Below are 27,983 nucleotides of genomic sequence, written 5' to 3' on the forward strand. Positions count from 1 at the left end.
TTAGCTCTGGAATAAATAAAAACATTCAACAAATGCAACGTTCTTCATCCAAAACCATGTTCAGGATACAGACTCCGTACCCACAAATCTTTGGTTTCTGGTGCTACACGAGAAACCAGCCATCATCAGACTTTGTGCCTGGTTCACCTAGCAGGTCAACCCAACTGAGTGAGTCAAACAAGTGCCAATAATGAGTAGGTAAATGGTCTTTTGTGTGGCAACGGAGCTTCTACATTTCGCGGCTTCCTGATCCATTTCCTGCTCCCCTCTGTGAACTTCAGGGCTCATCAATTGCGGCGTAGAATCCCTGCAGCCAAGTCAGACTGAAGGGAATAGTAATAATAAAGAAATGTAGTAGAAATGTAGGAGCATTAAGTAGAAAGTTACTCTATGGACATTTGGTCTCTTGAAAAATGTATATTTTATCCTGCTGTAAACATATTTCCTTGTGTATTTACTCATTGTTAAACATATGCCTGGTAAGGCTTCGGCGGCGGCAGGAATCCGTGATCATGCGTGGTTCCTGCTGCGCTCGCTGCTGGAGTGCCCCCGATCCAGTTGGATTTGGAGGCTATAGTTATCCTGTAAAGATAACTGAAGATAGGGGAGATCTGGGCAGGGGTCCGGGGGAATCGCAACCCCCACTCCTCAGCCAGCTTAACTCCCTTTTCCAAAGGCGGTGGAGCAGCGGTCAGCAATGTCTGCCACAAAGAAGCCTTCAGCCGGACAAGAATGTGCAGGAGGAAGCTGAGAAAGTGAAAGTTTTTGGCTGAACCGGGACAAGAAGTAACATCTAAATACCCTGGAAATTCAATTTTCTTAAAGATACATTGTTCCCTAAGAAGATCGTAAAAAGCGGCAGATGAAAGTGAAAAGGGAAAGTTTGTTTTTTCTTACTCTCCTTCCCTACGGAGATAGCAGATGGAAATCGGAAAAACCCGCTTTGGCAACAGAAGGTACTTAAATTTGAAAATTAAAGCCAACGGGACATTAAAGATTTCTGAACACTGGAATTAAAAATTAAAATCTTTTTGCTATAAGGGAGAGGTAAAGAACTTAAGACTTTACTGGAGGAGACTACTTGGAGTTTGTAAGATTAGAGATGAACTGCAATAAGACTTCTAAAAAATACATTTTGGAACTTTGTAATTGAATTCTACCCCAGGAAGAGAAAGTATAAAAAGAATAAAGTGCTAAATGGAACAGTTTGTGTTTATTTGGATTGCTTGGTGACTTTGGGACTTTTGGAAACTATTTTTTGAAAGACTAAAAACATTTGGGTTGTTTAAAAAATCTATCTCACAATGGCATTATCTGTTGAAGAATTGAAAATGGAATTCAAAAGAAGAGGAACAAGTAGGCAAGGGCTCTTCTGGATCTGTTTTTCACTTCTTAGAAATGGCGATTTCTACCTACCAGGAATTACAAGAACAAGAAGGCTGGGATGATGAAGAAGAAGCCATCTTAAATGAACAAACAATTTTAGTTGAGGAAGAAAAGGAAGAGGGGGAAGAGAATAGAGAATTCAAGATTTAAAAAAACAACCAAGAAAGGGAAAAATAAGGTGAAAAATCAATACAATGTCAGAAAGCAACAGAAAAGAGGAATACAACAGAGAGGGGAGACTAAGAGGGCGGAGATTAAGAGGGGGGGGTTAAAAAGCCTAGGTTCAATAAGAAAGGAAGGGAAAAAGGGAAGAGAAGTTATAAAGGCTTGAAACAAGATGTTAAAAAACAGGTTTTTTTCAGAGACAAAGGGTAAAATACAATTAAAAAAGATTCTGCAAAAGTACATAAGATTGTATTGTAATGTTTGTATTTGAAATAGAATTAGAAAATTGGAATATTCTATGAGTTAATAAAATATTAAAGGGAATGTGTAAAATGTCTAAGATTTAATGATAGAGTTTAATTTGCTATGGAACATTGTTTTAACTATATTATAAACTTATTATTTTTTTATTTTTAAATGTAGTACGTAGAATGTACTAAGCAGAATCAGAATGGAAATTATATATTATTTTAAGTGTTAAATTTAGGGGAAAGATAGAAAGGCGTCACACTTCAACCAGTGATTACAGTAGAAATTTTGTATTAAAGAGAAAAGATAGATAATTGAAAAAGAACGGACAAAAGATACAAGTATAATGATTTAAATTGAGATGAAATAAAATAGAATTAAGAGTGAAAAGAGGGGAGAAGACATATAGAAAATATAGAATGCTAAATAAGATATGAAATGGTATATAAGGTGAGCATGAATTTGATTTATGTCTGTACAAAAAGATGTAACCCGGGGCTAAGCCGCTTTCCAAAAGGAAGTTTTATATTTTCATGTTTTGTGTTTTGTGTTTTGTTTGTCTGTTTGTTTATTGAAAATTAATAAAATTTTGAAAGAATGTTGGAAGAGAATATATGAAATTGTAAACAAGACAGATGAAAGTATAAGTACAATGAATAAAAAGATATAGAAACCTAGGTAAAAGAAATACAATTGAATAAGAGTGAGAAGTTGGAAAAAGAGTAGTAAGATATGAAGTTGAATATATAAGATGAATGTGCATATGAAATTGTGTCTGTATGGAAATGTGATAACCTGGAACTATGCTGTACTCAAATAAGATGTTTTATTTGTTTTGTTAAAACTCAATAAGCAGCTTTCAGAAAAGATGTTTTGTTTTTATGTTTTATGTTTTGTGTATTGTCTTTGAAAATTAATAAAAATTGTTTAAAAAAAACATATGCCTGCGATCAGTTGCGTCCTCCTGTATCAAGTATATGGTCCTGTTATATACATCCTTCATGAATCCTTCCATAAATGCCACCCCTATTTCCTCCAGGAATTGGCATGTAACTATCTCCAACTGTCAAGGCAATTCACACATACCTTTGACCTATGGTGTTAACAAAAGGCCAAAATGATCAATTAGGGAGACAATGGAGAAAAGGTAACACTGCCAGAAAAGAATCTGTCTGTTGCAGGAAGATGTAAATCTTAGTTAGATTACATGACTAGAGTTTTACAGCTAGTTAGATTACATGATTAGAATCAGAATTTAGAATCAGAATAGTTGGAAGGGACCTTGGAGGCCTTCTAGTCCAACCCCCCCCCAACAGACTAGAGATTTACAAGAGAACTAAGAACAAAGACTTTTGCATGTGTAAGAAGGATAGAACATCTTTCTGTATTTTGTAGAATTTTCCTCCCATGTCTCTCGTGATGTGGAAGGAATTTCTTAACCAGAAGTTTGATCAAAGAATAAAGTCTGCTTTCTTTGATTTGCAAGCCTTCGTTTAAGTATTTGTTTTGGTTCATTTGCCCCGCCTCCTTTTTCTCTGCCTCCAAAGGGGCACCTAATGCGGGGAAGGGGGCCTTGCTTCTTCAGAGCCCAGCCCCAAGCTGGGCGGCAGTCAAAGGGCGACCCCGGCTGGCAGCCCCCATCGGAGCCTTGGACGGCGGCTCCTGCACCCGCAGGGCGGGGGCCGAATAGGGGTCTCTGGCCCCCTCCCAGAAGAAAACCCGCCTTCCGCGCCGTTGGCCACGGGGCTCCGCGAAGCGCCCGTGCAAATGTCGCCCCGGGGGCTAAAGAGGGAAGACGAGGCTCCCGGGAAAGCCTCTTGCCCAGCCCCGGCGCGCAGTAAGCGGCCTCCACGCAAACGGGAGGGCGGCGGCGAAAGAGCCGCGCCAGGCGTCGCAGGGGGCCCAAGGCCGCTCTCTCACGCCCCCTGGTGGGCTCGTCGTGTCGGCCTCAAAATTAAACGCCTCCCCACCGATTGGGCGGCGGAAAGAGAAAGCATTCTCCCTAGTATACGCATGCGCACTTGTTGCCCGCCGCCATTTTGTTCGGTCCAGCGATTTAGAGGTTGCGGCGATGTCGAAGGATTCGGAGCGGGCCGCGTACAACTTGCCCCCGGTCGACGTTCCGGACCCTGAACCGCTGGTGCCCGCTTCCGGCCCAACTCTCTTCTTCGACAAGCTCTTTTACTACACGGTAGACAGACCGGTCACCCTGTACAGAGGTGAGGAGGAGGGGCAGGAGCTCCTGGGAGGGTGGGCGGTTACAACTCTCATCATCCTCAAGCCGTAGCGGTTGGAAGGCGGGGCTTCTTTTTCAGGCGCGTGGACTTCAGCTCCCACAATTCCACAGCCTGCGTGACGGCGAGGATTCTGGGAGCCGAAGTCCACGCACCCTGCCGTTGCCAAGGTGAGGGGAACGCCGCAGAGCCTTCCCCGCTGGGCCCCTTGGGCAGGGGAGGAGACCGGGAGGGCGGCCCAGTTCGGAGCCGGCGGGCCCCGTAGCGCGTCTTCTGCAGCGGCCGGCTGACTCGGCCTGCTTGCTGGGCTCAGAGCATGAAGCGCGACGGGCGGGCCGCTTGTGTCCCCTTGGCCGTTCAGGTGGGGAGCAGGGCGGCCTTTCCAGGGGGGCTCCCTAGAGACCGGCCCCCTGAGTTGCTCCCTCGCTTGCTTGCATCTGGACCGGACTGCTGAGAAGAACCGCGGAAGCCGCTTCATTTCTATCCCTCTCTAGCTTCCTTTTCCTCAACCTTTTGCTTTTTGGTTTCTTTTTATTGTTTATTCCTTCCGTGCTATACATCAGTTTCTCAGTTTTTATCTTGTTAATAGTTTTAATATAAATTGTATACAAAAAAGGGGAAAACTGTCTTAAGGTCCTAGAGCAGACAAACTTGGCAACTTTAAGACTGGTGGGCTTCAACTCCCAGAATTCCTCAGCCAGCAAAGCTCAGCAAAACTCAGCTGAGGAATTCTGGGAGTTGAAGTCCACCAGTCTTAAAGTTGCCAAGTTTGGAGACCTCTGTCCTAGAGGATCACTGCCTCTTTAACCTCACTGATTAAAAGAGCTCCCTGGCTCCTGCCTTGAATGGGCCTCCTCTTTTCTTTCAACAGAATGGATTGAACACCTGCGTGCAAACCATAAGGTTTATTACTATCACCGGGAGTTTCGCCGGGTGCCAGACATTACAGAATGCATGGAGGACGACTACCTGTGCATCTACGAAGCGGAGATGCAGTGGAAACGAGATTTGTATGTCTGTATCTTTCCCGAGTTACCGTCTCTTGCCGAATGATCTGTTGGGAAGGCTACAGTTATCTGCAGCCTTATGTGCTCAAATTGTTTGAAGTATTTTGTTAGGTAACTAGCAGCACAGGCAGCAGTTAAAAGATGGCAAGCTTGGAAATATAGGTGAGACCACAGATACTCCAAGAGAAGGGTCTGAAATGGCCTGGGGTCAGGCTTATAAATTACAGTGGTGGAACAAATAAGGAGAAGAGCAGAAAGCTTCTCTTCCAAAGGGGATCTCTGCAGTCATAAAGGTCTGTACAGGACAGTGAGAAGTGGTTCCTTTGATTAACAAAAAAAGCGATGAAAACATAGTTGGCCCAATCTTCAATATTTTATCTATTGCAAACGTTTTGTTTGAAGGTGTAATCATAGTAAGCTGGGCCTGCTTTGATCAAGATTTATTACTGGTTCACTTGGGTGCTGTTCATCTTTTCAATGGGGGCATGAGCCTAAAAAGATGATGCTTTTAAGTAGCAGTAAAGGGCACTGAGCTTGCATGGATAATTGGAGGAACAAATATGTCTGTTACAGCATTCTCCAAATTGTTTTTCTGCTTTCATAGGCAGGTTGACCAGGAAATTGTGAAAATCATACGGGAGAGGGTAGGTGCTTGCAAAGTCCGGGAAGGCGTGAATGCTGCTGAAAATTGTGCAAATGACATACAGCTATTTAAAGATGTGGCCAAAGCTTATAGGGATCGATGTAAGTCAACCCCTGTGACATTTTTACATTAAACCTAGGTAAAACTGGATCCCATATTCTAGGCCCAGTGGTTCTCAAAACCTTTTGGTGTAAGGACCCTATTTACATATGTCAAAGTGATTGAGAATGTTAATGAACTTTGGTTTATGTGGGCTGTTTAACTTCACCCTTAATAAGAGTTACTGTTCCTGGCTTCTTTATGAAGACTAGTAACTTGACTTTTATTTTCCCATGCATGAATGTTTTTAAATTTTAGTTGGGTTCAACTTGCTGTGAAATTCAGTTAAATTGTACTTCATGAAAGTGTTTTTAATGAAGAAAAATAATTTTAAAAAATGTCCCTAAGCATCCTCTTTAGCAATAAACTTGTTTTCTTTTCAAGTTGCTTTACATTTTAAGAATTAAAGCAGCTTCTTAAAATCAGTGTTCAATCCTAATGATTCAGGAGAACTCAGGGAGAACTCTGGCTTTCAAGAAAAGTCCTTGCTTGGCAGTGTTGTTGCGCACTAATCTTTTTGGCAGATTATAGTGTAACCTGTTTAATTTTTATTTTTATTGTCTTAGATGATGACCTAGGTGCTTTTGGATCTGCTCGCAGGTGTTTAATGAAGCAGAAGCATCGGATGATTGCTGAAAGGAAAGCCCAAGCAGAAGCCAAGGCCTAATAGGCAGAAGTGAGCTGCATCTTTGGTGGGAAATCAGGGGGCAACCCCAGGGGGCGGTTCTGTGGCAGGTGAGGCTGAAGGGCAACTCAGCTGGAAAGTGAATAGATACATGAACTTATTAATTCCTTAAAGTTCTTTGTATAAAATAAAGACAAAGAGTTTCAGCAGAGCAGAATTCTTTCTTGTTCATTAATGGCTCATTGAGCCAAATGCAAAGAAAACTCTGGAACTGGGCTAGAAAATTCCCTAGGACTTAAGCCATTCCAATTTTCAGCCTTGACAGAATCTGGAAGGGATCTCTGGGTAAGTTATGGATGGTGCACCATACATGCCCTTTTCCTTACTACTACTATTCTTGAATTTAACAGGGTAGGATCAGGGCTAGAAGTTGGAGGTCTTCTATTCCAACCCTCAACACACATTTTTGTCTCTTAAGTAGACCACCTGAAACTGCTGTGCTCACAGTATTTTGCATCTCCTGTTGCTCAGGCTCGAACTATTCAACACACTTAAAATGAATTTAATTTAGCCTGCAAAGCCCGATACTACCTGGGGCCTCTTTTCGACCCATAGCAGCTAAAGGGCTGTTTTTGGCTCTTTTTTTTTTGCAGCCTGAAACCAGCCCCACCTGGCTCAGCAGCCAGGCCTAGTTTGCAATGGGAACTCAAGACAGGAAAGTTCAGCTGGAGTGGTGGGCACAGGCCGGTAGGGGCTCAGCACCAGGTGGCAATAAAGTCCAAACCAACTTGTTTATCGAAGCACCTGTAAAGACATTGGCCTCGGAGCACTCTAGCTCAGGGGACCTCAGAACTCATAATTTTAAATCCCAGGGACCATGACCTAATTTGTGGGTGTGGCTTGATCATCATGTGACTGGCTGGGCATGGCTTGTATGTAAATATGAATATGTATATAAATATTGAATTTTTTTATTAAAAAAAGCAACTTTTACCCAAAATCAAGCAAAGCAGGTAGGCAGATTGAGTTGCTCACAGAATCATTTATCTATCTATCTGCCATCGGCTAGCTCAGTGTCTCCCATTTGCTTGCTGTGAGTCTGCACTGAATAACAACCTTCAGTCTTAAGGGAGGTTCGGCTCTGCTTAAAAGCTATGCTGAGCCAAAGGTTTAAAGACTAGCTGGAAAGCAAGAAATCCAACCATTTCCTGCTTCCTAGCTAATCTAAATCTCCCGGCACAGCAGAACAAATGTTGGGAAAAAGGAAAAATAGCAACTTAGCTGGCAAGTTTGCTGGGTAAGGAGTGAGTGGGCGGAGAGGGTTCCCACAGGCCATGTGGGTGGCGCAGCCTTGTTTCTGCGCAGCCTGGATTAATTGCTGGGGGGGGGTGCTCTGTGGGTGAGATTTCTCTGCCGCCCACCAAAATTTTCTCAAGCCAGTTGGCAACCGCTGCTCTGACATCAGGTCTGTCCAATATATTACTCTGGGGAACAACTACAATAGCACCAGCAGTGTATTTTTAGGGACCTTTTGTCATAAGGTAACAACAGTTCAATTTGGTTGGAGCTGGCAATCCTGGGGTTTTCTGCTTACTTTCTGCACAGCAACAGCTGCCAGAGGCTGTCGACTGGGCTGGGCCAACTCCCCAACAGTGCCCAAAGGGAGAGGGAAGAGCAAGCAAAGGGCAATGATGGGGGAGACCCATGCCTTAGAGGGTGGGGCTGAGCAGGAACAAGCTCCGAATGACTTGGAGGGGGGGGCGCAGTACTCTACATGAGCAGCCACTCTCGGTTAACAATAGCAACTGAGAATCCCAGGGCTGTGGCTGATAAATGACAGTCACGTGGTCTCCCTCAGACAATCCCAGCTGGGGCCATAAGTTACAAACTACCCGTAGCCTCCCATCCCCCCCCCCTCTTCCAAAAGAAGCTGAAGTGGACTATTGCCAAGAAAACTTTGGGATAACTAAATTACAGAGAGATTTCCATTTCTCTCCCCTGTTCCCCACAAACTGGATCCTCCCTTGTTGAGTCCAGCAAAGAGTCTCCTGCTGAGCCTCTAGCTTCCTCTTCTCCCAAAGGAGTTACTGCTCATCTCTGATGGGGTCCTGCTATTTGTCTGGTGAGGAGGGCTTGCCCCTTCCTCCCTACAGGCCCACTAGAGCTTGCAATTCCTGGATTGACAACCAGGGGATTTCCTGGGCCTGGTCTCTAGCAAAGTTAGTCTCCAATTTTGCTTTTGTGGCAACCACTTAACTTTGGTAAAAGAAGCTATCACTTCAGACAAATGTAGTTGAGGGTCTTTATTTCCTAAATGTCTAAGCTGGGGTACGTCTGATACTAGCTGTCATTGTGTGTTAAGAATACAATCATGTACTGCTTTAGCTTTCTTCTCTCCTAAAAGGAGAGTTAGTTAATAGGGCTGTGCAGGCTGCTCCTTAACTACACCGTACAAACTTCCTGGGAACCAATTGCTGCCAACCACTGAAACAGTCACAACTCTTGAAGATCCCCTCAGATTACTGGTATAATTTTTGAACTCAAGGATATTGGTTTGGAACACAGGTATTTCTCCCAATGAAGGAACCTGCACAAGGAAAAGTACAGCATGTGGTAGGTTGGTTTAAAACTTGAGGATTGCTTTATTGATGCACAGAATCTTTTAGGTGGTTGCCACAGCAGCTGCTTGAGTTCTTTGCACAGACACTCTGGTGGTGTGGGTCTTTGCCAGATGATCAGTGAACTCCTGTAGAAAAAGGGAAAAGATGCATCAATTTTTTTGCGTAAAATACAGACCTAGAAGGGGGTGGTGGGCAGGAATTCTGTTCAGTGACTTCACTCCATCTCACAGGGTTAGTAGGATGAAATGAGTGGGAGCCTCCAAGTCTGTCTCGTTGAACTCCACCAAGGAAAGGCATAATATTGGTGTGTGTGTGTGAAGAGTACTCCCTAGTCCTCATGCACATTTTCCTCACCTGATAAGGAGATTTAGTGAAGACAGTTTCTTTCCAGAGATCAGGGGTCAAGTAACTGTAGGTCTTGGATATAGCATCAAAGGTGGCTTTAGCTGAAATAAAAATGGAAGTCATCTCAGTACTCCTGCAATGTTCTTTTATAAAGCACACACATTATTCAAACATGTCGAGTTTGATAAGGAACAGAGAGGTCACTGCAGGAGGACTCCCTGCCGTGCAAATTTGAACTCATTTGCTTTCCCTCTCAAAAACGACAGCTGCACCACTGGAGTCAGGCGCAACTGAGCAGAGCTGAGAGAGTTCTGGAATAGAGCATTTCCAAAGAACCAAAACACATAACCATGCTGGGCTGGGATTTGGCCTATTTAACAAACAAATCCAGAGTAGACATTTATACTCAGCAGTTCAAATAACAGGAGCCAGCACTGAATGTCACCCTAGCAGCCACCTGTATGTTAGATCCTGGCCCTCCGTTTGTCAAGGCAGCCTGACAGATGACCACAGGTGGATCTATGCAGTGGTACTGTGTCTCTCTCTCTCTCTCTCTCTCTCTGTGGGGGGGGGGTGTCCCTTTAACCTAGACAAAATCTACCCATTTCTCTCTCCCTGCTTTAGAGGTCAGGGCCACGAAGCCTGCAAGAGATGGTCTTTATCACTCCCTGCCTCCCATTCCAGCTTCAGCCCATCTCCCCTTGCAGTTTCAAATCAAGGGTGTGCTCCTTATTTTACGGGCTGCAGGTTCCACTTTGCTTCCGAATGATAGGCTATGGGTGGTATTCCAAAAGCCAGAATAAAAACTAGATTTGACTTGTTCGTGTACACTTAATTCCTCAATTTAAGACCTTCTCTAATTACTATTTGGAAGCTAACTTCACGATGTTGGGGGGTCTAGAGCAGGGTTTTTCAAACCATGTTCCAGGAACTTTGCTGTTCAGAGAGAGACTAAAAATGTAAGCAGTTTTCCTCCAGACCTCCTGCTTTCTTGATCAGGGAATTTTAAAATAAGTTTCATGTTCTGAAACTTGGGGGGTCCTATGACAAACCTGGAAGATTGTTTAATTGCACTTTAAAATTGTTTTCAACGGTTGCCATATTTGCTTTGCTTGGTTGTATACAACCCAGAGCCATATTTACTGAGCAGCTCTATAAATTAAATAAATCAGCTACTCGCAAGCTAAGATTTCTGTGGCACAAATTTGCCATTTCCCAAATTGCAGCAATTTACTTCAGATTCCCAAAGACGTACCAAAATTGCCCAAGGTAGCAGTGCAGCCCCTGGCTGAGGTGTAGCAGTCATCAATTCCCGCCATCATCAGTAGCTTCTTGGGAACGGGGGCAGACACAATCCCTGTGCCACGTGGGGCAGGAATGAGGCGAACCAAGACGGACCCACAGCGGCCTGTGACCTACAAATGCAAGCCAGAAGAGGTTCACATAGGAAAGCAGTTCATCAGGACTTGGGGCAATAGGGCTGTAAAACTCTGTGAAGCGGTATAGTCTAAGTGCTCTTGCTATTCAGCCAATGCAAAAGCTCCACAAAACCAGGTGGTTACCTTGCATGGCACAGTGTGAGGCTTGCCAATCTTGTTCCCCCAATAGCCTCGCCTCACTGGCACGATGGAGAGTTTCGCCAGGATGATGGCCCCACGAATGGCCGTGGCAACTTCTTTAGAGCACTTGACCCCAAGACCAACATGACCGTTGTAATCCCCAATGGCAACGAAGGCCTAAGGAGAGAGAACCCATAATGATTCCACAGCAGACATGCAAAACGCCCCTTGCCATAAATCCACAGGTGCCGCGCACCAACCATCCTGACAGTCGGCCCAACTTAAACTCTGCAAACCCCTGGCCAAAACACCAGATATTGAGCACAGCTTACCACAGGCAGTCCTCGAGTTGTGACCCCTCATTCAGCAACCGTTACAGCAGCATAAAAGAACGATGCTTACCATGGCCACCTCAGTTCCCTTGTGGTCAGGTGGTCAAAATGCAGGTATTTGATAGCCCACCCATGTTGACAGCCAAAGGGGTGTTTCAGCTCCCCCCACCTGCTCCTCTTTCAGCTACTTTGCACCACAGCATTCTCCAACCGGGATGCTGGGGCTGGCGTAGAGGTCAGGACCTTCAGCAGCCTCCGCTGGCCATTGTTGCCCCCAGGGCTCTATGTGAGCCCAGTGGCATCCAAGCTGTGGCCAGCCACCCCAACTGCACAGCACAAGGCCTCCACACCATCGTGCAGACCCCGGCCATTCCACGAATTCTCACTGAAAAGAAATTCCACTTTAATTCTAGGTTGGATCTCTGTTAGGCTTCCATCCATTACTCCTTGTTCTGCCCTCAGGTGCTCTGGAGAACAGGCCAACCCCTCCTTGTCTGTGGCAGCCCCTCAAGTATTGGAGGACTACCAGGTTAGCTTAGTCCTTCTCTCTGTTGGCCTATAAACACCCAATTCCCACATTCATTGTGTGCCTTATCCTCCAATCCCGTAATCATCTTTTCTGCTCCCCCTGCACTCTTTCTAGAGACTTGCTATCTTTTTGCACTGGGGTGACTAAACGCAGCATGCCAAGTGTGGCCTGTATGACACTTCACATGATCTTGAGCCTACGCCTCTGTTGATGCAACCTAGGATTGCATGAGGTTTTCTGGGAGCTACAGCACACGGCCGGCCCATACTTAAGTGATTGTCCACTAGGACTCCTAGATCTCTCTCTGCTGTTGGACCAGGTACTGTCCATTTTACACTGTGCATTGGGTTTTTCTTGTTTGAGGGTAAAATCTTTCCCACCACTTTGTTGGCTACGGCCCACTGTTAAAGTCTGTCAAGATCCTTCTGAATCTAACGTGTTTGCTATTTCCCCCAAGTTGATGTTATCTGCATTTTTGATGAGTTCACCTTCTATTCCCCCCACCTAGATCATTTATGAAGATGCTGAGGAGTCCTGGGCCTAAGACAGAGCCTTGGGATACCTCACTGCATGCTTCCCTCCAGGTCAATATACACTAGTTCCACTGAGGACCATGTGCTGATTGCAGGGGGTCAGCCACCTCTGATCGTGAAGCTGTCTATGCCATTGTTCTATCTGTGTCAAATACTTACTGAAGTATACTATAACCACAGCAAGAATACTATAAATAAGGTTTGTCTGGGACTTTTCTATTGTTACTTCCAGTCCTCCAGTAGTTCCCCAGAGCTTCAAGGCTTTTAAAAGACACCATTCAGGCATCCCAAAGTAACATCTGCTCTTTCAGGTATCAGGAAAAGTTCACTCTTTACGTAGAACAAGCTAGCTCACTTTTCCAATTTGATGCTCATTAAATAAACCAAATGAATCCCACATTGGGAAGATGCTTTAATAACAAAGTAAACATATGAAGGAAAAAGGAGGACAGTTTAGTTGGAAGTCACATCAGGAATTTGTTGCCATAGAAGCTACACATCCCAAGCATAAAAAAGCAAAATGTAGCTGAGGTTACCTTGAACCTGGTGCGCTGCCCTGCCCGTGTTTGCTTCTGCACCGGCATGATTTTCAAAACCTCATCCTTCAGCGAGGAACCCAGGAAAAAGTCAATGATTTCAGACTCCTGAAAAATCAATGTATGATAAACCACCTCTCTGTATGGCAAGGAATTTCAAAATAGCATCAACTCTCTTCATTGTTGACTTGGTTGACAAATCAGTCCTGGTTTCTGCAGACAACCAGAACAAGTCAGTACAATTTCCTTTGCAACATTTCTGGAAGTGGCCTGCCAGTGCTTCTTCCTAGGGCTGAAGGTAACTAGCTGAATTACTCAGATGATTTTCAAGATTAAGGTAAAACTAGAAGTTGATCTGTAGCTTTTAATTGAGTGCCTTTACGTCAAACTCTCACTAAAATGGATTTTCTCTTTTTAAAACCCCAAACTAATAATACACCATGCAACAATAACTTAAAAAGAACAAATTATTTCCAATTTTGCCTGGACTGTCTCACCAGTTTTACTGAGTGACTAATACATGGGTGCACAAATGTGCTTACCCTCTCCCCATCCCTGCTGCTATGTTATCCTCTGAGAAAGTAACGGGTTATCCAAGTTTTTAAGAGTAATACCTTGATTGGAAGAGAGAAAAGGTAGATCTCTTCCAGAGATTTGATCTTCATGTCCTTTACCAGTCGGCCTAATTTGGTCACAGGCATCCACTGCAGAAATAGAAACAAGACTATTAAAGAACCCAAACTTTCTTCAGCAATAACACACAATTTTAACAATATAGCACATGGTACTTGGAAAACTGTATGCATTTTAACACCCCATCACCCTTTTATTATGCATATGACACCCAATTATATGTTCCACTTGGCCTGAGCAGCCAGGTCATTGTTTTACAGGAACCAATCAGAATCTTTAATTTCTGTATTGTCATAAATGGAAGAAAAACCTACTGACATATTCAAAGGTTCTCTAATTATAATGGCCTCTGCTGAATTGCCTGGCTTGAAACGGACCAGAGAGACATCCAGAGGGCTTGCCGGCTGCATTAGATTTATTGGCTGGCCATTTCAGTTAAGTATTTTTACTTTGATTTATTCAATCCTAGTAAAAATTGAACCATAAGTCCTTTATTACCAGAGAAGGCCCTGCCTGGAATTGCATCTAGAAAAGCCATTTCCATTTGCTTTAATGACATTACAGCAGTGGTGGTATTCAAATAAGGTTGCCAAATAAGGTTGTCGGTGGGTGTGGCTTGGTAGGTGCACTTTGCACATGTGCACACACATTGCATACACACACACACTGAACACACACTTTTCGCAGGCACAGAGAGGTGTTCTAACTCACCTCCTGCAAGCCTGCATGATCCCTGCAGCAGCTGCCATGCGGCCCTATTATGCACCTCACAAAACAGCCCAGCTTCAAATTTTGGCCATAAAAGTGAGTATGGGAACCCGGGAGGGCAGGTGGGCCAAAGACAGAGCAGCGCTCATCGCCGCTACCGGCTCTCCAGACCCGGTCAAATACCACCACTGCATTACAGGCCACCTTCTCCTCCAGACTTCCAAAAAGGGTAACCGGGTAATTAATTCTACTCACTTCTTTGTCCTCAGCTTTGCCTCCTCGAGCCCCGCGACCACGGCCCCGACCACGGCCCCGGCCTCTTCCACGGCCCCGGCCTCCACTGCCAAAGCCTCCTCGGAAGCCTCCCCTGGCCGCGGCAGCAGCAGGTCCGCCTGCTCCGGCCCCTCCGGCGGCACCGGCGTCATCCGCCATTTGCTGGGGAAGGAAAGTGACACTTGCAGACGGTGGGATTCTTTGCAATCAGGAGGCCGCAGAGCCCAGCCGCGAGCAGGCGGCCCACGAAACCGCCCCGTGGAGGGGCGGCAGCGTCCGAAAAGCCGGCAGGAAAGCGGCCGCCCGCCCGCCCGCCCACCCACCCACCCACCCACCGGGCGATGCGCTGAGGGCTTCCGTGCAAAGTAGCGGCAGCAGCAGCGGCGGCGGCGGCGGCGGCGGCGGCGACCTGATTCCCCCCCACGGGCCTCCTCGGTCCCCAAACGGCGGACCCGCCCAGCGTCCCAAGCGCGCGCCGCCGCCTTCGTCCTAACGGGGCTCAGGCCGCCACCCTCCGCCGAAGCCTCCCCCCCGCGCCGGTTCCTGCGCCCGGCCGCCGAAGCCACGAGGAGCGCTACTTCCGGGGTCCTTCCCAGCAGGCTCCCGCTGCTGCCGCCGGTCCTCACCGAAAGCGGGGAACATCCCCCCAACCCTGCCCTCCGGAGAACCGTCCCGACCGCTCCCCAGAACCGGACCCAGCGCCGGGCCTCCCGCGAAAGCGATGGCGGTGGATACCGCCGCGAACAGCACCAGCCGCTACTTACGTGCGATCGAATAGAAGGCCGAAAGCGCGAAGGGAGGGGTATTTAGCGTCAGCTCCTCTCGCGAGATCCGTTACCTTTCAAAGCGCCTGCGCGAGGTTCTATTTCCTTACCTCCTAAGACGATTGCGCAGGCGCACAGACGCCCGCACGTGCCGCGCTCTTGGCCGGATCGAGCATGAATTAAAACGCCCGGGATCGAGCATGAATTAGAATACCCAGGCTAGAAAAAGAGCCGCGGGGAGCGGGCTTCGCGAGCGCTTTCCGGGAAGGTTGGTGGGTTCCGCCTCGGAGCGGGTGGCGGTGCCTTTTCCCCCCTCACGGTTTCTGGAAATGCGGGGTTTCAGCTGCCGTCGGAGGGGAGGCCCGTATAATGCACAGTGAGTGCTGCGTTGTATGTCTCGGAGCACTTCGGTCCAGTTGCAAAGGAATGGCTCCAGCCTTCGTTTGTTTGCTGCCTCTTGAAAGCCAGGATTGCTAGCATTCAGGGCCCTTTTCAGACGTGGCTTGTCGCAAGAAGGCTTCCTTGGGTGTCCCTGGGCGCGTCTCTGTTCCACGTGGTGACTCTGGTGTCGCTGAAGTTTCTGTCGAATGTCTTACTCTGCACGTTGCTTTTGCTTTTTGGGCTTTTAAAAAGGCAACCCTGAAATGCTGTCCTTTTTAAAATAACTTCAGTGATTCACTTGCAAATGATATCGGCGGGAAGGGCAGTTGAAACTACCTTTAATTATGTTGTCCCTCACCTATAAGAAGAGCAAGCTGCATTTTTGGTACTTTGAAAAAGAAACCCTCCGTTTCAATTTTATGCAACAGTGTGGCATAAAGTGAAATAGAGTGGATGGCAAGCCTACGACCTAATCAAGTCCGGTGGTTGCTGTGGCTAGAGCTGATGGATGCTGTTGTGTTGGGTTCTGTTGGGTTCTAGGAGGGTTGAATGAAAAGGGATGCCTCCAAAATCCTGTCCTGCCTTAGAAGCCCAGATATATTCTTTAGTATCTGTTCTTTCACCTCTGTTGGTGGGAAGTTGCTGTGAGAAAAGGCTGTGTTGCTCTTGTTTGTGAAATGGAAGCCTTCGCTGAATATTCCTCAGTACGCTTTAAACAACGTGCCGTGATTGAGTTTTTGACGGCTGAAGGAGTTCCTCCAATTGAAATTCACCGCCAAATGCTTGCTGTTTATGGGGATTGTGTGGATGTGAGTACCGTGCGTCGCTGGGCAAAAAAATGTAAAGGTGGTAAACCAGGAAGAACTGATTTATGTGATCAAGAACGCAGTGGAAGACCAGTGACTGCCACTGATCAGTTTCATGTGAAAAAAGTTGATGAACTGATCAAGAACAATCAGCAGATCACTCAAAGAGAAATTGCTGCCAAGCTTGGCATTTCACAGGAACGTGTGGGACACATTATTGATATTCTTCAGTATCGGAAAGTTTGTGCAAGATGGGTTCCTCGTGTGCTGACACCAGAGATGTATGCAGCATATACAGATGGCAAGTGCAATTAAAATTGCCTTTTGCATTTATCCTTCATCCCTATAAAGGGGTTGTAACTTGAAAGGGAACACTTTTTAAATTATGTAACAAACAGATCTCTGAAATAAGAGTAGGTAACAAGCCTACATCCTGTTCAATGTGGTTGCACTACCATGATCAGTACTAACAACATTCCATGCCTCTGTTCCACCACTTTCCTGGCTATTGGGAGTTTTCTGCTTGTATACAAGTTGCTAATGCTCTTTCCTGGTTTGCTCAAGATATAACCTTTGGATGGGATTTCTCTCTAGGCTGAATTTGGAATGCTGGTAGTTTGTGTTAGAAACTTTTCAGCTGCTGAAAGGTTGTTTTGCATTGTAATCCTATGCCTTCTGGGCTTTTGGGGCACTGTCTGAAAATAATCCTTGGCTTCCTTTGTGGCCTTGGATGAGGTAACTGTGCCCATAGCAAAAAGGAACTTTAAGCTTATTGCCCTAAGCATAGTCTTTGGGCAATAAAACCCAGGTTCCTACATCCTATGAAAATATGGCTGAAATAAGATTCAAAATTAAGATTCAAAATATTAACATCTTATTTTTCCCAACAGATGCCCTAGAGGAAGATACACTTTGAAGACTTGTATGCTGCAAGATCTTAATTTTCTACATACCACTGGAAGAAGGTGTGTTCTCTTCCCCACAGCTATTGGAAGAGACTCAACATTTAGAGAGCTGCAGTGGTTAGAATGCAGCATTGCTGATTGTCAGCTGCCTGCAGTTTGAATCTCACTAGGCTCAAGGCTGACTCAGCCTTCCATCCTTCTGAGGTCAGTAAAATGACCCAGATTGCTGGGGGCAATATCCTGACTCTGTAAACAGCTTAGAGAGGGCTGGGAAGTGCTACTGATATTTAGATGTGCCAAGTTATTCTGTATATCAATTAGTTGGCAGAGGAATATGTGATTTTATATTAAAATCTTTCTTCTGAAGAAATGAAAATATAATTGTAAGGCGATGGACATTTGCAAGGTTTTTTGAATTATAAAATAAAGATTTTTGTGATGTATACGTTTTGTTTGTGAGTTTATCTAGTTCCTGGGCTTATGTAATACCCCAATGAATGTAAACCAAGCAGCTGCCATGCCCCACTTAGCTATGAAAGTTAACTAACATCAACAAAGACTAACTGTGATGGATAAACTATTATGTCCATTAATTTTCAATTACAAGAATGGGTAGGCCAGAACATTTCTGCCTGGGTGTTTTTTTTTTTTTTTTTGAGGGGGGTTTGATGTGACCTCATGGAAGATGTCAGCAAAAGATAGTTTTTCCCCAATTAAGGTGTGAGGGTTTGTGTGCGTGCATGTGTGTACTCAGGAGTGGTTTGAAAGACACCTTGGTGGCTAGCTAGATGTATCAGGGAGCATATTTGGCTGTTTTGGTTAAATTTGCAGAGTTTTTCAGGATAACCCTCCTTAGCCTTTGGAAGGCTTGGTGTTAGGGTTAGAAACCCAGTTACCCAGAAACGATGTGATAGGCCAGTCTGACAAGTCAAGCCACTGACAATATTTGTAGTTCAGGGTTGAACAATCCCCCAATCAAGAACTATCAAAACTCAGACAAGCAGTTCAATCAAAGAGCCACCAAGAACACTCCCACCAATGCTGACAAAGCAAGCCAAGAGTCTATAACAAGGGTCTTCAAACTTGACAGCTTTAATACTTGTGGACTTCAACTCCCAGAATTCCTCCCCCAGTCATGTTAGGTCCGGAATTCTGGGAGTTGAAGTCCACAAGTCACGAGCTTGCCAAGTTTGAAGACCCTTGATGCATAACATGAGAACAAACTGCTCCTTTGTCGCACTGGTGGTGTTACCTAGCTGAGCAATGAATCTGCAAGAAAAGCTGGGAGATTTCCAGGGACCCCACAAGTCAAACCCTGGAAGAAGCAACAGCAAAAAAAATAAAAAAGGAACGGAACAGTCGTGAGTCTGCCAGGCATTGGTCCTCCGAAGGACCACCTCTCCCGCTACCAGCCGGCGGCGGTCCTCCCGGCGCAGTTGGGGAAATTGTGGTTGAGGGTCGCCTCCGCGAAGGGCGTCTTGTCAAAAGGCTAGGAAGCTGCCTCTTCACGTTTTCATGCGTCTATGCTTGCTTGCGCTACGGCGACGCGCCGGAAGTAAACGCATTTTTCCCGGAAGCACGTGGAGGTCGTCCGGGTGTCCAAGCGAGGGAACTGGGACCGCGGAGCGACCGAGCCGGGGCTTGAAGATGGCGGTCTCGAGCTCTTCGGCGAGCTTGAAAAGCAAGTGAGGAAAGGGGGGCGCCGGGGGCGGGAGGGGTGGCCACGGGAACCGCGACTTCTTGTCGACGGGGTAGGGAGGAAAGTGCGCCGTCGCTATAGCGACCGCGTTGCAGTTTGGAGGCCGTTGGCTGGCTGCGCGCTCTCGGCTCGGGGACACGCTGTGCTTAGGTGGGCCGTGTTTCCGAGCATGCGCACAGGGTTTTCCCCGCCAGACCGGCTTGCCAGAGAGCGAGCGGGGAGCCAAGCCGACCGGTGCCGACCCCGGCCCAGCTCAGAAAGCCTGGCAGAGTCGGGGTTGCTTAGTGCTTGGATGGGAGGCCGCTGGGAGAAAGCGAAGCCTCCCGGAGAAGCGAGGGACAAACCTCGTCCTGACTGACCGGGAGACCTTCGTTTGTAGCTCAGGCCACTTGGCGGCACAGCCCCCTTGGAAAGTTCCCTCCTTCCTGGCCTGCCAGAGGAGGAACCGGGCGAGCTTCTCCCGCTCGCAGCGGCGCTTGGCCGCCTCTCGGGAGCAGCCCGGCTTGGATCCTGGGTGGAGCCGCTGAACCACAGACGAGAGAACCGTCGTATAAACGGCCGCAAACGCTGCCGAAATGTGACTCCTGCCGTGGCTGAGCAGCCGCCGCACACACACAAACCAGCGGGCGTGAAATCTGCTTCCGTTGATGGAAACATCCTCGCGATTTAATGACTGTTTCAATGGTTGCGGAGAGGGTCCAGAATAACAGTTGGGAGGGACCCTGGAGGCCTTCTAGTCCAACCTTCTGCCCAAGCAAGAGGCCCTTCCAGACGGATGGTTGTCCAATGTATTCTTGAAGGCCTCCGTGATGGTTCAATAAGCTCTGGTGAACCCAGAAAAATAAATCATTTTCATCCACTTTTCTTCCTCCCCACCACCACCTTGTTGAGGCAGTTTGAGGGAGTTGTGACTGGCCTGAAGTGGCAAAGTGAGTTTCCATCTCTTAAAAGGAGATGTGAATCTTGGGAGGAAAAATCCTCTTCCTTAATATGCTGAATTGCTTACTATTTGTCCTCAGTGGATCACCTCCCATTCAGCGTTTAGTTTCCTTTATTGTCACTGCATCTCGTACAACTAAATCAAATACCATCTTCAGTGCACATCATGACCATGAAAATAAACACACATCCCTCACGCTCTACACATTGAATAAAAAAAAAAAACCCAACACCTCACCAGCACTACACTTTACAGCAGAATTCAAAAGAGCTACTGCCCTGGGATAGAAGCTGTTTTTCACCCAGAATGAGATGGGTATTTGAGGATGTTTTGAACTTTCTTAAGGCAGCGGGAGCTCTAAAGCTCTTCCAAAGAGGGGAGAGGGCAACTAACCAATGATGGCAATGATATTCACACTCTGGAATGCTTTCCTATCTGCCCCTGTGCAATTGGCAAACCGTATAGAGATGCAGTAAGTTAAGATACTCTCTGTGGTGCAGCAGTAGAAGGTCACCAGCAGTTTTTCATGCGCTTGTTGTTTCCTGAGAAGTCTCAGGTAGTATAATCTCTGCTGGGCCCTTTTGACCAGGGCTGCAATGTGATCCCCAGGTCAGGTCCTCTTATGGTAACACCCAGAAACTTAAAACTGGCCACTTGTTCCATTCGGTCTCCATTGATAAGCAAGGGCTGGATATCTGATCGGTTCCTTCTATAGTCCACTATAAGCTCCTTGATCTTATCGGTGTTGAGGACCAAGTCTCCACACCACAAAAGCAACCAGTCCACCTCACCTTGATAGTCCCCTGGAGATGAGTCCCACCACTGTTGTATCTGCAAATTTAGTAATAGTATTACTAGCGTGAGTGGAAATGCAGTCATGCACATATAGAGTAAGGGACTCAATACACAATCCTGTGGTGTGTCAGTTTTATTTTATTTATTTTTAAAATACCAACTTTCCACAGGATTATAAATGGCCTTAACTGGATGAAGCTTCATTTAGTCCAACAATCTGTTTTCACATACCAATTGCCCAAAAGGCCCATAGCTTTGTCTCTTAGCAGATAGTCTTCAGAGAGACATTGATCCCGTGACTTCTAATGGTAAACCTGGCTGTCTTTCTAGCTTTTAAATCTTATTTAGGTGCAATGTCCAGAACACAATGTTTCAGAAGGGACCTCACTCTAATAGTGTAAAAGGGCATTTCTGTATTGGTAATTGTTGGGTCCTTGGTGTTCTTTGTGATTAGTTTTTTTCTTGGGGACATTTCATTACTCAACTATGGTAGGTCACACTTCATTGCTAGAAGGGAATCTTGCTCTTTCAGTGTTGGTGGAGATGTTTTCTTCTTAGTAATTCCTTGGTTAGGCTGTTATTTTACTGCTCCATTGTTAGTCAGTTGTTGCCTGATGTTACTTAAACCCTGCTTCTCTGGGTGTTGATTGCTGGCAAGGAGGTCTTCTGGTCTCCTTTTGGCTCTTTTTTTAAAAACTTTTTTGAATGGTATGTTGCTCCTGAGGATCCTAGGCAGCATGCACACGACCGCCTGTGTTTTAGATCCATGTCCCTCCGGGCTTGTGAAAGCTTCCCGGGAGGTGACAGGCGGGTGGACTTCTTACGGGGGCGGGTACTGCCCCAACACTTTAAGGAGGCTGTGGTCTACCCTCTTCTCAAGAAGCCATTGCTGGATTCCACCCTGTTGGATAATTTCTGACCCATCTCTAATCTTCTCTTTTTGGAGAAGGTGGTTGCGTGGCAGCTCCAGAGGTTTCTGGGTGAAACGGATTATCTAGATTCCTACCAGTCAGGATTGAAGCTGGGATATGGGACAGAAATGGCATCAGTTGCACTTTTGATGATCTCTGATGGGAGCGGGATAGTGCATCCATCCTTGCTCTACTTGACCTCTTGGGGCTTTGGATACCATTGACCATGGGGTTGGGAGCGGGAGGCTTTGGGCTACCCTGGTTCACTTCCTCCCTCTGTAGTCGCTCTCAGTCAGTGCTAATACGGGGCAAGAGATCCAGCCCTCATTCACTGCTTTGCGGGCTCCCGCAGGGCTCGGTACTCTCCCTGCTCCTATTCATCATCTGCATGAAGCCTTTGGTGAGATCATCTGTCACCAGGGACTGAGGTATCACCAGTATGGTGATGATACTCAGCTGTATGTCTCAGCCCTTGGTAAATGATGCCGTGACCTCCCTCTCACAGTGCCTGGAGGCAGCGAGGGCTGGGTAGAGAGCAACAGGTTGAAACTTCACCCTGGCAAGACCGAGTGGCTCTGGGTTTGGAGTTCTTTGATCCATGGAGAATTGCCACCTTTGGTGTGGGATGGGATGACACTGCCCCAAACAGATCCAGTGCGTAATCTGGGGGTTCTCCTGGATTCACAACTCCTGCTCAAAGAGCAGATGGCAGTTGTGGCCAGGAGAGTCTTTGTGCAATCGCAGGTTCTGTGCCGGTTACGCCCTTTCCTGGACCAGCAATCCCTACCCACCGTCACTCATGCCCTAGTCACCAAGAATCTTGACTATTGCAACTTGCTCTACATGGGGCTGTCCTTGAATAACATCCGAAAGCTTCAGTTGGTGCAAAATGCATCAAGCCTCATGGTTTTGTACAGACCTTGGTGTGCACATGTGTCACCTCTCCTGTGGAAGCTGCATTGGTTGCTGATTTGCTTTTGGGTGCAATTCAAGGTGCTGGTTGTCACCTTTAAAGTCCTTCGTGGCTTGGGACCAGGTGATCTGAGGGACTGTCTCATGCTGGTCACATCCACCCGACCCGCTAGAGCGGGGAGGCAGGGAATCCCATGCATCCTGTTCCCCTGAGATCCTCTGGAAGGCCTTCTCACTCCCTCTGGAAATGAGACTGGCCCCACTCTGACACTCTTTCAGAAGGCCCGGAAGACCTGGTTCTGCCGGCAGGCCTGGGGAATCCAGAGCGGATGAAGCCCATTAAATGACTGGTATGGATGGGGTGGGGGTGTTACTATACTTATTTTTCATTATTTTTCATTTCTTTTATATTGTGTTTTTATTTCTTGTAAACTGCCTGGAGTCGCCATCAGCAAGTAGGCAGCAATATAAATTTTCCAAAGAAATGTATTTGAGGTTACTTCTGACAAAGAAGGCTGTGGAGGATATGCTGTTCGATCTCTGTGTCACTTGTGGTGAACCACTAAAAGCTCCTGAATCCTAATGGTTGCCTAATTATTGTTTGTTTTAATTAAAAGATTTGTTAAGGGGGGAGGGGAGGGAAGTAGATGGGTTGTGCTGGGGGCATGGTGTCCATGGCAGTAGGTTGTCTAGTCCAAGGTCACGTTTGGCCCAGTCTGGTAGTTTAGTAAGTGGATCTTTTTTCCTGGATCAGGATGTTGCAGATTTTTTAACTCATTTTCATCTTTAATCCCTTGGTCATTCCTTGAGAACTGTCACTTCGCTTTCTCTCATATACACTAGCATATATCACTAAATACCCCCATCCCTTTGCAGCAATTTATCTGTTTTTGTTGCCATTGGCAGTGGAAACTTAACACATTTCTGCCATTCTGCTGGTTAAAAAAGAGAAGTTATCAACTCATCTCTTGGCACCCACTTCACCATAAAGCAGCTACAATCTCATGGTTTTTAGCCATTTTTCAGAAGCAGGTGGCAAAGGCAACCCCACACATCCCTCTGATAAGGTACAGTCATACATGGGGAAGGAAAGTGCAGGATCCAGGATGGGTTGCAATGATACTATATGTGGGTAGTATTGATTCTTTGCATTTGAGTTTATCAGTCAGTCAGCTCAGATTAAAACTTGGTTTCTGTTTCTGTGTAACTGTGCTAATTGTTAACATGATACAGTAAAAGGTACTCACTTTTTAAATGGTTGGTGTGTCTCTGGTAATCTTTCAGTTATGCCGTGTTCAGGAAAATTGAGTCTTTCTACACAGGAGGACCCATTCAGGTAATAGTCTACAGGAAGGTACCTTTACTACAACTTGTATGTATTATGTATGACTATCGTTTGCTGAAAAACCTACTGTGCTCTCTGCTTTTGGCCTAGGTTACTCAAGCTGGGGATTATATGTTTTGTGCTTGTGGGAGCAAGGTCAATATAGTGGACATTGAAACAGGAGATATCGTACACAGCATTGAACAGGTACTAAGACATACCCTCTCCTAAAAAGTACCTATCTAGTAAAGATGTACATGACATAGATACTAAAAATGCAGTTGAGCCTCCAAACCTTTCTTTTGTCATGAATTCAAAAGGTCCTTTTTGGGGAGTATCTTTTTTTTTCCAGCCTCATCATTCTGTTTACATTCTGGAAGTAATAGTACAGTATTGGAAGTCGTAATTACTGAGAAAATATCATTATGCAGTTAGACGACTGAACAGTCCAGTTAAACAAATGTGATACTGGAATGGAATTATCAAAAGGGGGAAAGGAAAGTGGTATTGAGGTATAATGGCTTAAGTAGATTACAGAATAAATAATTTATGCTACATAATTATCAAAAGTATTTACATTTATATGTTCCAATTGAAGAGATATTCCCTGTAGATAGCACAAGTATAAATATAAAACAAACCAATTAAGAATCATTTATTAATTATCAATTAGATTAATAAACATAATACTGAAAACACAGTTTTGTTAAATTAGAAGAATGATGCAAACAAGTCACCTGATGGTGGTTCTTCCTCTGTTTATTTCAGGATGATGAAACAGAGATTACGGTGTTCGCCCTCAGCAATGATGATGAGGTAGACGACTGCAGATTCTCTAGCACTGGGGCAGGAAGCTGGTCCCGTAGTGCCACTGCCTGACCCAGGCAGAGCTAGCTTGCTTCCCAGGGGATATTGTAACAGCCGCACTGGAACCATTTCACATTCCATATACCCCGAGGGACAACAGGCTGGGCTCTTCCTTCCTGATTGACACATGCTTCTTCCCACGTTTAAAAATATAAAATCAAGCTATTATTCAAAAATATGTCTGTGTTTAGACAAAAACTCCATACAGAGGAAAAACTGAAGAGATATTAAGCATTCATCAGTTGATATTTTGTACTGTGATACACATAAACCTCTCATTACTTGAATTGCTTCAGCTGTTATCAAGAATGCATTTTTCATAGTATGAAGGTGTTGACTTTGTTTTATTAACAAAGCTGAATGATTTCAAATTTCATTTGAGAACTGAAAATGTATTTTTCTGTTGCATTAGATCTTGGTAACGGGAAGCCAAGCGCTACTGCTGAAGCAATGGGACTGGCTAGGGAATAAGTGCACACGGACATGGAAGGCTGTGCATACAGCTCCTGTGGCCAGCATGATCTTTGACCCCTCTTCCACTTTGTTAGCCACAGGTATGACCTAAGGCTTAGCAGACAGTTGCAATCAGAGCAACCCCCTGCCTTTTTGGCAGGGATAATCTCTGGGGGAGACTCAGTTCCCAAGTGCTTGCTTTCTTTGCAGCTGAATCTCACAGGCTGCTCAGGGCTGGTCTGAGGGACTTCTTCACCACTTCTCTTCCTTGCTCCCTCCAGGCGGCTGTGACAGCACCATCAAGATCTGGGACATTCCCCGGCAGTACTGCACACACAATCTGAAAGGCTCTTCTGGAGTTGTTCAGTAAGGATTCCCTCTTTGCAGTGGGAAAGTTTAGTCTAGGGAATTTGGGAATTCTTAATAAATGGGTGGGAAATCCTTTTTTTTTTTTTTCTCCGTGTCATCTGGCTACTTGTAGTAAATGTAATGCCACTTCTGTACTGCTGTTTTAATTATTTTACAGATGCATTTGCGGTCACTCTCAGGCATAGATACCCCTGATGCCTTCTGCTCTCTTTCCTCCTGTGTGAGAATCATTTCAGGAGTGAATATAAATCAATTCTGCAATGCAGAGTGATGCTACAAAGTGCCTGGGCACTTTGTAGGGTTCTTCGTGCAGGAAATCAGGTCTCTTCTGGGAACTTAGTGGGTATGTTGTGAGGAAAAGGAAACTGAGAGGAAAGCAAAGAGGTACATTTTGGTTACCTCTCAAGTAGAATGAGTGAGGGGAGACAATTCATCTTAATTTCACATCTTTCTTACTTCTGAGTGAAAACCGAGCTCCATCCACAGAATAATCCTCCTGCTCCTCCCCAGCCAGTCCCATGAGGGCAGCCTAAATGCAAGATAGAAGGTCCTGAATGCAATGTATAGCCGAATCTCTGTTTTTCCATTTGTTTATTTGTTCGATATTCTGCCTTTAATTTTTACAGCTCAGGATGATGTACTAAATTTTTCTTCCTCCTATTTTCCCCACAACATGTGCTATGGGTTGGGTTGAGAGAGTGACTGGCTCAAAGTCATCAATTCCGTTCCCAGCCCAAGGGAGGAACAGAACTCACAGTAACCCAGTTTCTAGTCTGGCACCTTAACTACTAAGCCAACTGGCTCTTTTCCACGTGGGAAGACATTTTAGACCAGGGGTCTTCCAACTTGACAGCTTTAAGACTTGTGGTCTTCAACTCCCAGAATTCCTCCTCCAGTCATGTTAGCTCAGGAATTCTAGGAGTTGAAGTCCACAAGTCTTAAGCTTGCCAAGTTTGAAGACCCTTGTTTTAGACCTTGTGCAGATGACTAGGAGAAAGAGTTGTGTTTGCTGCCCTTAAAGAGAAAGAACTGTTGTGGTTTGTCTCTTTGCCAGCCTCGTCAAGTTCCACCCGGACATCTCTCAACCTCAGCTGTTCTCCTCCTCTATGGACAACAGCATCCGGCTTTGGGACCTGAAGTCCAGCCAGTGTGTCAGCCAGCTGGACAACCACTACAGCTTAGTCACCTCTCTTTCATTCTGCCCAGACAATGAGACCCTCATCAGGTGAGATTCCTGGAAGGCTGCCTTGCCCCCTTTCTTGAAAGGGGTCGGCTTGGCTGTCTTTTGGCATTTGTGCAGCCTTGCGTATGAATAGCTGATGGCCTTGTAACATTGCCTGTGGGCTGGTTGTTCCCATTTCACATTCAGGGTCTGGATATTGTGTTGTGATACAAAATCAATTAAATGGTTTCACACAGGAAATGCCCTCATTGAAGGCAGGAGGTGGCAAAATGCAGCCTCTGCTAAAATCGAGCCAAAGCAAATGTACAGCAAAAGGAATTAAAGTAAACCTGAAGAATGAAAGTGTTTATCGCCGCATGCTTTTTATGGGAATAGAACACATACAGGATTTCAATTCTGATTTATGCTTAGGCAGCAATATAAGATGTCTGATCGATCCCTCTGAGTCTCTTGTTGTGAAGTACAGTGTGGACATTGTAACAGTTCTACACTCTCAATGAGACTTTCAAAATGCAGCATAGACACTATTTTGTGTATATTTATAACTTCATCCAGTTTCCTACTTGCAAATGTTTGGTAATGATCTTGCGGCTGGTTTTGCCCAACTCATGGACTAGATGGATTACTTATGGTTCAGCAGTTGTGAAAAGCCAGCTCTTGTCTCAGAATTGTGTGTACCACCTTATTATGCAAACCGTAATATGGTTTCTTGCTTAGACAGAAGGTGTTGCATTCATTCAGCTGTGTTGAGTTGACTGTCTGTGTTTTGATTGCAGTTCTGGCCGTGATAAGATTTGCACCGTGTGGGATCTGAAAGCCAAAAAAGTCAAAAGCACCATCCCTGTCTATGAGGTGAAGTATCTTCTAGTTTTTGCCTGAGTCAATTATATTGAGCTTCCATAGAAATTGTTTATCCATTGATCCCAAAAGAAAGACCCCTGGTCTCAATTGTATATTAACCTTTAAAAGGCTCTGAATCTAAAATTTTCGAGCCTTTTTTGTGTGTGTGTGAATCTGCTAAGCAAGTCCTTTTTTGTTTACATTTCCAAAATTCACAAGGCGCAGCTGTTTGGAGTACCAGTGGACATCTCGTGGCCTCTCCTTTATCTAGAAAGACAGCACAGGCCAGAATTTGCCCACTGACTACTAAACTCTGCTGCAATGGCACCTCAGCTTCTTCATGGACATCCTCACCCA

The 27,983-nt window shown here is 45.7% G+C and overlaps 4 protein-coding genes, 1 long non-coding RNA gene and 2 other non-coding genes across 10 annotated transcripts in view; 5 read left to right on the forward strand and 2 right to left on the reverse strand.

Moving 5' to 3' along the window:
- The first annotated feature begins 3,405 nt into the window (after positions 1–3,405).
- NDUFB10 (NADH:ubiquinone oxidoreductase subunit B10) lies at positions 3,406–6,617 on the forward strand. The gene is made up of 4 exons (XM_026704052.2): positions 3,406–4,019; positions 4,906–5,044; positions 5,646–5,785; positions 6,350–6,617. Exons 1-4 carry the CDS (start codon positions 3,872–3,874, stop codon positions 6,448–6,450), a joined length of 528 nt encoding a protein of 175 aa, XP_026559837.1. The 5' UTR covers positions 3,406–3,871; the 3' UTR covers positions 6,451–6,617.
- A 2,409-nt stretch (positions 6,618–9,026) lies between these two features.
- RPS2 (ribosomal protein S2) lies at positions 9,027–15,330 on the reverse strand. 3 transcript variants are annotated; one of them, XM_026704043.2, is made up of 8 exons: positions 15,242–15,330; positions 14,460–14,639; positions 13,478–13,567; positions 12,864–12,971; positions 10,937–11,110; positions 10,630–10,789; positions 9,384–9,475; positions 9,027–9,154 (listed from the first exon to the last, which is right to left on the reverse strand). In XM_026704043.2, the coding sequence occupies exons 2-8, from the start codon at positions 14,634–14,636 to the stop codon at positions 9,071–9,073; spliced, it is 885 nt and encodes a 294-aa protein (XP_026559828.1). In that variant the 5' UTR covers positions 14,637–14,639; positions 15,242–15,330; the 3' UTR covers positions 9,027–9,070. The 3 variants fall into 3 exon arrangements, with proteins under 3 accessions (XP_026559828.1, XP_087768680.1, XP_087768679.1); XM_087912554.1 differs by having other exon boundaries at positions 15,104–15,258; XM_087912553.1 differs by having other exon boundaries at positions 14,972–15,258.
- Positions 9,545–9,684, reverse strand: LOC113439023 (small nucleolar RNA SNORA64/SNORA10 family). The gene has a single exon (XR_003374495.1). It is a non-coding gene; the product is annotated as a small nucleolar RNA SNORA64/SNORA10 family (small nucleolar RNA).
- Positions 15,331–15,425: 95 nt separating the features above from the next.
- Positions 15,426–17,773, forward strand: LOC148124692 (uncharacterized). The gene is made up of 2 exons (XR_015739539.1): positions 15,426–15,617; positions 17,319–17,773. It is a non-coding gene; the product is annotated as an uncharacterized LOC148124692 (long non-coding RNA).
- Positions 17,119–17,248, forward strand: LOC113439020 (small nucleolar RNA ACA64). The gene has a single exon (XR_003374493.1). It is a non-coding gene; the product is annotated as a small nucleolar RNA ACA64 (small nucleolar RNA).
- Positions 17,774–18,894: 1,121 nt separating the features above from the next.
- The window catches only part of TBL3 (transducin beta like 3), a 34,467-nt gene continuing 25,378 nt past the window's right edge, over positions 18,895–27,983 (forward strand). Inside the window, exons 1-9 of one of the 2 annotated variants that reach the window (XM_087912555.1) lie at positions 18,965–19,018; positions 22,870–22,940; positions 23,875–23,926; positions 24,026–24,121; positions 24,683–24,730; positions 25,194–25,335; positions 25,516–25,600; positions 26,658–26,828; positions 27,563–27,638. In XM_087912555.1, the coding sequence (XP_087768681.1) occupies positions 24,047–24,121; positions 24,683–24,730; positions 25,194–25,335; positions 25,516–25,600; positions 26,658–26,828; positions 27,563–27,638 (597 nt within the window). In that variant the 5' untranslated portion in view covers positions 18,965–19,018; positions 22,870–22,940; positions 23,875–23,926; positions 24,026–24,046. Of the gene's footprint in view, positions 19,019–22,869; positions 22,941–23,874; positions 23,927–24,025; positions 24,122–24,682; positions 24,731–25,193; positions 25,336–25,515; positions 25,601–26,657; positions 26,829–27,562; positions 27,639–27,983 lie in introns of both variants that reach the window. The other variant, XM_026704010.2, reaches the window with a different exon arrangement.
- On the forward strand, positions 22,162–22,803 carry LOC148124693 (uncharacterized; the record flags this gene model as incomplete). Its single annotated transcript, XM_087912740.1, has 1 exon — positions 22,162–22,803. A coding segment is annotated over one exon (642 nt), but the record flags the coding sequence as incomplete, so codon positions are not given.

The sequence above is a fragment of the Pseudonaja textilis genome, chromosome 14 (genome assembly GCF_049901715.1).
Source record: "Pseudonaja textilis isolate UNSWEBS1 chromosome 14, rPseTex1.2, whole genome shotgun sequence".
In the NCBI taxonomy this organism is placed as follows: Eukaryota; Metazoa; Chordata; class Lepidosauria; order Squamata; family Elapidae; genus Pseudonaja; species Pseudonaja textilis.

Bases quoted from the DNA above. Each gene is read 5' to 3' on its own strand.
- NDUFB10 (XM_026704052.2), top strand. From the start codon at position 3,872: ATGTCGAAGGATTCGGAGCGGGCCGCGTACAACTTGCCCCCGGTCGAC. The intron at 4,020-4,905 runs GTGAGGAGGAGG...TTCTTTCAACAG, and splicing joins ACCGGTCACCCTGTACAGAG to AATGGATTGAACACCTGCGT. The intron at 5,786-6,349 runs GTAAGTCAACCC...TTATTGTCTTAG, and splicing joins CAAAGCTTATAGGGATCGAT to ATGATGACCTAGGTGCTTTT.
- RPS2 (XM_026704043.2), bottom strand. From the start codon at position 14,636: ATGGCGGATGACGCCGGTGCCGCCGGAGGGGCCGGAGCAGGCGGACCT. The intron at 11,111-12,863 runs GTAACCTCAGCT...CTCTCTCCTTAG, and splicing joins GGCAGCGCACCAGGTTCAAG to GCCTTCGTTGCCATTGGGGA. The intron at 10,790-10,936 runs GTAACCACCTGG...TTGCATTTGTAG, and splicing joins CTCACACTGTGCCATGCAAG to GTCACAGGCCGCTGTGGGTC.